The following is a 6,911-nucleotide window of genomic DNA, read 5'->3' as shown; positions in this document are numbered from 1 at the left end:
CTGGAGGACAGAAATAGGGTTTTGGACGGCGGACCTTACTTCTTCAATGCGGCTGGTCTGTTTCTCAAAGGATGGGTGGAGCGATTCAACCCAGATAAGGTGGACCTCAGTTGGGCACCGGTGTGGATACGTTTATACTCACTCCCTGTGGAATATTGGGAGGAAGATTCCCTGAAGGCGATCGGAAACACCCTGGGTGAGTTTGTCAAAATGGCAGAGGAAACGAAAACATGCAAATACACTTCTTATGCTAGAATCTGCGTTTACATGAATCTCAATCAGGCTCTTCCAGATGTGGTAAGCATTGCTCACTTTGATATTGAATGGTTACAAGCTATTGACTATGAACATGTGCCCTTTCGATGTCGAAGATGTCATGCCCTCGGGCATTTATACAGGGACTGCCCTTTAACACAGAAACCCTCCTCGGCATCGGATCCGGAGGCCTCTGAAGCAGATGGATTCATCAAGGTTTCGAACCGTCGGAGAGCACACAAGAAACATGCACCAAAACCAAAGGCTGCGCAAACCAGCCAACCAGGGCCATCCACAAGCAACAGTTTTGGGGCCCTTGCTAACCAGTCGGTGTTGAGTCTTGAAAATGTCATTCATTTCCATTACACTTTCACTATTATGTCCATTATATCACCTCCATTTCACTACTATGTCACCACATTCATCCCACTTTCATTATCATTGGGCCACATTTATGTTTTTCCAATCTTTATTTATTCTAAGCCTTTTAAGTGAATTTGTGGTTAAATATTAGAAAATAATGTGCATATGCTTATACCTAACAAATGGGTTGAGATTGTTGACATGTGTAGGTTGAAAGGAGGCTTCTAGAAGACCCTTATGTGGCACCCCAAGGCCAAATTCGAATTTGAGTGGAAAGAATCATGGGATCATGAGGATATGTGTCACATCTCCTAATTGTATTGTAACTCTAAGAAGACATGTGTCTTATCAGTTCCTATTTTGATTAGGACTCTAGAGGTAGAGGGAGAGATTCATGGATTCTCATTAATGAGATGGCTCTCATATTTTTGTATAAATAGGAGATCTCTCTCCTTCATTAGTTAGTCCTCTTTAGCTTAGAGTTTGGAGTTCTTAAGTCTTTTTAGCTTGTGAGTTTGTAGTTCTTCCTTGATGGCTTTTGAAAGCTTTGGAGATCTTTGTTGTACTTTGTAATTTTGAAGAATTTGAATAAAGATTTGATGTTCTCAACATGGAAGGAGATGTGAAGTAGATGTCATGGAGCAAATTAGAATGTAAGGTAGAGTAGATTTCATTTTGTAATTTTTCTTTGATTTCATTATGTCATTTGATTGCTTTCAAGTTGGTAGATTAGATTTTTCATTCATGCAAGTGTGTTCAACCAGTTGATTGTAGGTTAATAATGCACATAGCTTTTTAATGACTAATGACATGACGGAATCATCTTGTCCTTCTGCTGATTTATTTTTTTGAGTTCTAATTCCAGCATTGTTATTTCTTTCAGTTTTGTTTTGCTCATTTACTTTCATGCAATTTAGATATCATATTGCTTAACTTGTTCATGATTGCTTCCCATAAGGTAGATTGAGCTTAAGGGTAAAGGATCAGAAGAGTTGAAGTAGTGTGATTAGTTTCCTTTATGCAATTTAGATATCATATTGCTTAAATTGTTCATGATTGCTTCCCATAAGGTAGATTGAGCTGAAGGGTAAAGGATCAGAAGAGTTGAAGTAGTGTGCTTAGTTTCCTTTATGCAATTTAGATATCATATTGCTTAACTTGTTCATGATTGCTTCCCATAAGGTAGATTGAGCTGAAGGGTAAAGGATCAGAAGAGTTGAAGTAGTGTGAATTAGTTGTTTTGCTTTCATTCTTTGAGTTGCTTTAAGTTCAGTTTTTACTTTCTTCAGTTTTCTTTTTATACAGCAGCAAGGATACTGGGTTTTATAGTCACTAGCTCATTGATTGGTTATTGCATTCTATTTTGATTGAAGTAGCTGCATATTTACACTTTTGTTTAAGTACTAATTCCATCAATAACATGTTTTAAGATCTTTTGAAGTGCTAAGTTTTGGAAGTTACCATTAGGGACATAGGCCTTGTCTTGAAATCTCTATCCATACTTGTCCTTTAAAAGTATTCTTAAGACCTTAGAATAGGATTTCCATTTGCATTAGACACTTTAGGAAACCAACAAAAACAAAACCCCAAAACAAAATAAAATCTATAAAACAACGAAGTAAGAAAAAGGTTAACTAAGCACATATGGTGCACCACACTTCATCAGTTTACGATACCCGGATTGATAATTTATGTAGAGCAATTTAAGACGTTAAATTGACTAGACAGTCGGAAACACAAACGAATGTGCCGGAGCCAGAACCCATGAACGAAGAACATTCAAAAGGAGGAAAATCCACAATGTCACCAGCAGGTACTCAAGGTAAGGAGGCTTCGACCTCAGACAAACAGAAAGAAATATTATGGAATGCTCAAGCCATGCAACTGGAGAACCCAAACCCAAATGCTCGCTCAGAAGAGGAACCAATGGAAGAACAAGATTACTCTCAATTTATGGAGGAAGAAACAGAAACAATAGACATTGGGGATTTGGACCTTCCCGGTCTCGAAAAAGCTTGCACCACAAATAACTTCGACAATATTCCAGCAGGACAGCTTAAGAACCTGGAAGAAGTCTTATCTCGGGCACAAAGGCATAAATCTCTAGGCATATAGATAGGAGGCCCTTGGGATGGACGTTTTATTGCCAAAGATATCAAAAAGCGAGGAAGGAAAACCATTCTTCAGAGAACAATCAAGGTTGGGCAAATCTTAGTGGAATCAGGCAGGTATGCCAAGCTAACTAAGTATTATCGTCCTGAAAACACTCTTTCTCAATGAAGTTAATCTCTTGGAATATAAGAGGGCTTAACGGCCCAAGGAAAACCCGAATCCTCAAAAACATGTTAAAGCAAGAAAACCCTCAAGTACTATTCTTGCAAGAGACAAAGTGTGATTCCACTGCACTTGATAGACTCGCCGCTAAATTCTGGCCTGGAAGTCATAATATAGCAGTTGATGCAGATGGTGCCTCAGGAGGAATAGCCATTATATGGGACTCCAGAGCCATGATGCTCAACAACTTTCATGCACAAAGGAACTTTCTTCAAGCAACTTTTCATATTATAGGTACAAACCAACATGGACTTTTAACCAATGTTTATTTCCCACGGGAAACACATCGAAAAGAGGAGATCCTAAACTCCATCTCGGCTCTTAACCAAAATAGACCACACCCATTATGAATCGCAGGAGGTGATTTCAACATGGTTACAAGACTGGATGAAAGAAGAGGAGACAGATGCAGAAGTTCTCATGAAGGATCGATGTTGAAGGATTTCATCCAGAACAACTGGCTTTTTGACATCCCTTCTAATAATGGAGTTTTCACCTGGAACAACAGACAAGCTGGGAGCCAGCAAATCGCTTCTCGATTGGACAGGTTTCTCCTCTCTGACAATGCCATTCATCTGGGAGGTGATTTTACGGCATCCATCCTGCCCTTCACAGGTTCTGATCACTGGCCCATTTCACTTCATTGGTCTAGACCCGGAAACAACACCCGCAGGCCTTTCCGCTTTGAAGCCTTCTGGATGACCCATCCAGGCTTTCACAAACTGATCAACACAGAATGGAAAAACTTCCATCCTCCGCCAGGCTCCAAAATGTTTCAATTCCAACAAAAACTTAAGCACCTAAAAGGTAAGATCAAGCACTGGAATCATACTTCATTTGGCAACATCTTTCAAGGGAAAGCCAACATAGAATTGGAAATGAAGCAGCTACAGCAGAAGATCATCTCTCTCGGCAGATCAGAGGACCTGGCAGAACAGGAGAAAACCCTGGAATTGCAACTAGCCGAAAAGGAAAAGCAGGAAGAAACGTTGTGGAGGCAAAAATCAAGAATCAAGTGGCTCAAAGATGGTGAGAAAAACACCAAATTCTTCCATAGCACCACAATCTAGCGCAGGATGCACAACAATATCACTCATATTCAAAACGAGCAAGTCATCAGAATGGAAAAGCATGAAGAGATAGAGGTTGAACTCTTAAATTATTTCAAGCACATGCACAAAGAACCAAACATAGACCGATCTCAGGCCATTAAAAAAATAACAGGCAATATCCCCAAACTTATTTCAGAAGAGCATAATCAAATGCTCCTCAAGCCTGTTGATCTTCAAGAAGTGGAAATAGCAGTGCGACAATTAAAAGCCGCGAAATCCCCAGGACCGGATGGATTCACCTCCAACTTTTTCCATAACTTCTGGGACCTAATTAAGAATGAGGTATGGCAGGTGGTGGAAGAGTCTCGCTCTCTCTTATGGATGTTTCCAGGGATAAATGCTACATACATAGCTTTGATACCCAAGGTGGAGAAGCCTTGTAAGCCGGACAAGTACAGGTCGATAGCTCTCTGCAACATAATCTATAAGATTGTCTCTAAAATTATAGCCTCTAGACTCAAGCTCCTGCTTCCTCTCATTATCTCGCCTGAACAGTCTGGATATGTTGAATAAGGCAAATCACAAACGGGATCATCCTTACCCATGAAATAATTCATTCCTTGAAGATCTCCAAGAAGCCAGGTATGCTACTCAAACTTGATCTTTCCAAAGCTTTTGATAGCCTAAGTTGGAAGTATATTGAAAAGACTCTTCTAGCATTTGGTTTTGATGCTTCCTAGGTCCGATGGATTATGAGCCTCATCTCATCCTCCTTCTTCTCTGTTCTAATTAATGGTATACCCTCCGAAACCTTTCACCCTACCCGTGGTATCAGGCAAGGCGATCCCCTCTCCCCTTTCCTGTTTATCATTATGGCGGAAGGTCTAGGGCGAAGTATTAAACATGCTCAGCAAGCTGCCCGTCTCAAAGGCCTCTCCTTTCACAACTCCCCTGTTTTTACCCATCAACAATTTGTTGACGATAACATGCTTTATGGGCATCCATCAGTCCAAGAAGCCAGACAACTTAAAACTCTTCTAACCGACTTTTCAGAAGCCTCCGGCGCCTCAATAAATCACTCCAAATCTCAAATCTTCTTCTTTCATACTCCCTCTGTTACCCAATCAGCCATCTTACGCATTCTAAGCTTCTCCTCTGCCAAACTCCCCTCCTCTTATCTAGGAGCCCCTCTCATAGTCTCTGTCTTAAAGCACTCTTCCTGGAGAACCCTCTTAGATAATCTGGAAGCGTGACTCACCTCTTGGACGCACAGATCTCTTAACATGGCTAGCCGTCTTGTTTTGATTAAATTTGTCCTTCAAGCCATGCCCTTATACCTCTTTTCTATCCTTGCGGCTCCCAAGTGGGTTCTCAAAGAACTCAAATCTATCCAAAGATCATTTCTCTGGGGCAGCAGTGGACTCCATCACAAATGGGCTCTTGTCAAACGGGAGACCGCTTGTCTTCCAAAGAAGGGAGGTGGTATTGGATTAAGAGACCCCACTCGCAGCAATGTTGTCATGGGAGCTCGAATCTGGTGGAAATGGCTTTCGGGCCCTCCCACCCCTTGGGCCCTTTTATGGACAGCCAAATATGTGGGAAATTGTCCAAGGGAGGAACTCATCAGAATATCAGAGACTAGTAATGGCTCAATCATATGGAACTCAGCAAAACAGCACAAGAACCTCATACAGCAGCACAGTTTTTGGGAAGTGAAGAATGGTGATCAAGCCAGATTTTGGGACGATTCTTGGCAACAGATGCCTAAACTCAGGGACCTTTTCCCACCTAATGCTCCCCTGGAGCAGGACTTGCGCCCCCAGCTCACGGTAAGCAACTTTTGGCGCAATACCTCTCAGCAAGACTACAGAAAATGGCTCAAAGCGACTCAAGTCATAGCACAGGGGACGAGGCAAGACCAGCAAACTCTGGATACAGAATTAACAAACAGGAAAATACAGTACTCTGAGGAGAAAGACATTCTCAGATGGGGATATGAAGAAAGAGGAATCTATTCCACTAGAGAAGCATATAATATACTTGTCAAAGATCAAATACGGCTCGATCCGCTATGGAGTAAAATATGGGATCCTTCCATCTGGCCGAAAGTATCTACCTTTCTCTGGCTCCTCTGTCATAAGAGGATTCTCACATGGGATAATCTGAGAAAAAGAAATTTCAATGGACCCTCCATATGCCTCAACTGCAAAAAAGAAGAGGAAACCATTGAACACCTCATGTATTATTGTCCGTTGGCCCACAAGCTATGGCAAAAAATAAACTTCCGCTGCCAAAAATATGGAGGTGCTAATGGAGATATAATAGCTACAATACGCAACTGGGACCCTCACCCCTTTCAAAGCAAAATCTTGAACTTTCTCTGGAAGCTCATCCCAGGCTTTGTAACATGGGCCATATGGAAGGAGAGAAATGGTAGAATCTTCAAAAACCAATCCAGACCACTGGATGATATATGGAAAGTCATTAATCAAAACATTGAAGAAACCTTATCTCTAAAAACATGGTACCAAGAGGACCTCCCATCTCTCCCTCAGGAACAATCAATATGGAATAACTGGAACTTTAAAAGAAAGCAAGAACAGGTGATCAAAGGAACAAAGCCTCCAAGAGATCCCTCAACGGTGAAATGGCAACCTCCTCCCAGGAACATGTATAAACTCAATTTTGATGGTGCATCAAAGGGTAACCCAGGGATTTCTGGGTTTGGAGGGATCTTCAGAGATCATAAAGGAGCTAATATCATAACCTTCTTGGGCTCACAAGGGTGGGACACCAATAACTCAGCTGAGTTAGAAGGTCTTTGGCAGGGGTTACTTCTAGCGCAAGACAGAAATCTCTTCCCACTTCTAATAGAGGGAGACTCTCAAATCCTCATCCAAATGGTCT

General features: G+C 41.5%; 1 protein-coding gene across 1 annotated transcript; it reads left to right on the top strand.

Annotated features, from left to right (window-relative positions):
* Positions 1 to 3,323: 3,323 nt before the first annotated feature.
* Positions 3,324 to 4,022, top strand: LOC149236707 (uncharacterized). Its single transcript, XM_089369006.1, has one exon. It carries the CDS (start codon positions 3,324 to 3,326, stop codon positions 4,020 to 4,022), a length of 699 nt encoding a protein of 232 aa, XP_089225132.1.
* The last annotated feature ends 2,889 nt before the right edge of the window (positions 4,023 to 6,911 follow it).

This window comes from Pinus tabuliformis, chromosome 8 (genome assembly GCF_031772625.1).
Source record: "Pinus tabuliformis cultivar Carrire ecotype Pingquan chromosome 8, CPIR1, whole genome shotgun sequence".
NCBI lineage: Eukaryota > Viridiplantae > Streptophyta > Pinopsida > Pinales > Pinaceae > Pinus > Pinus tabuliformis.
The sequence above is the reverse complement of the archived record's forward strand: the minus strand, read 5'-3'. Positions and strand labels throughout refer to the sequence as shown.

Coding starts and splice junctions, on each gene's coding strand:
- LOC149236707 (XM_089369006.1), top strand. CDS start 3,324: ATGGTTACAAGACTGGATGAAAGAAGAGGAGACAGATGCAGAAGTTCT.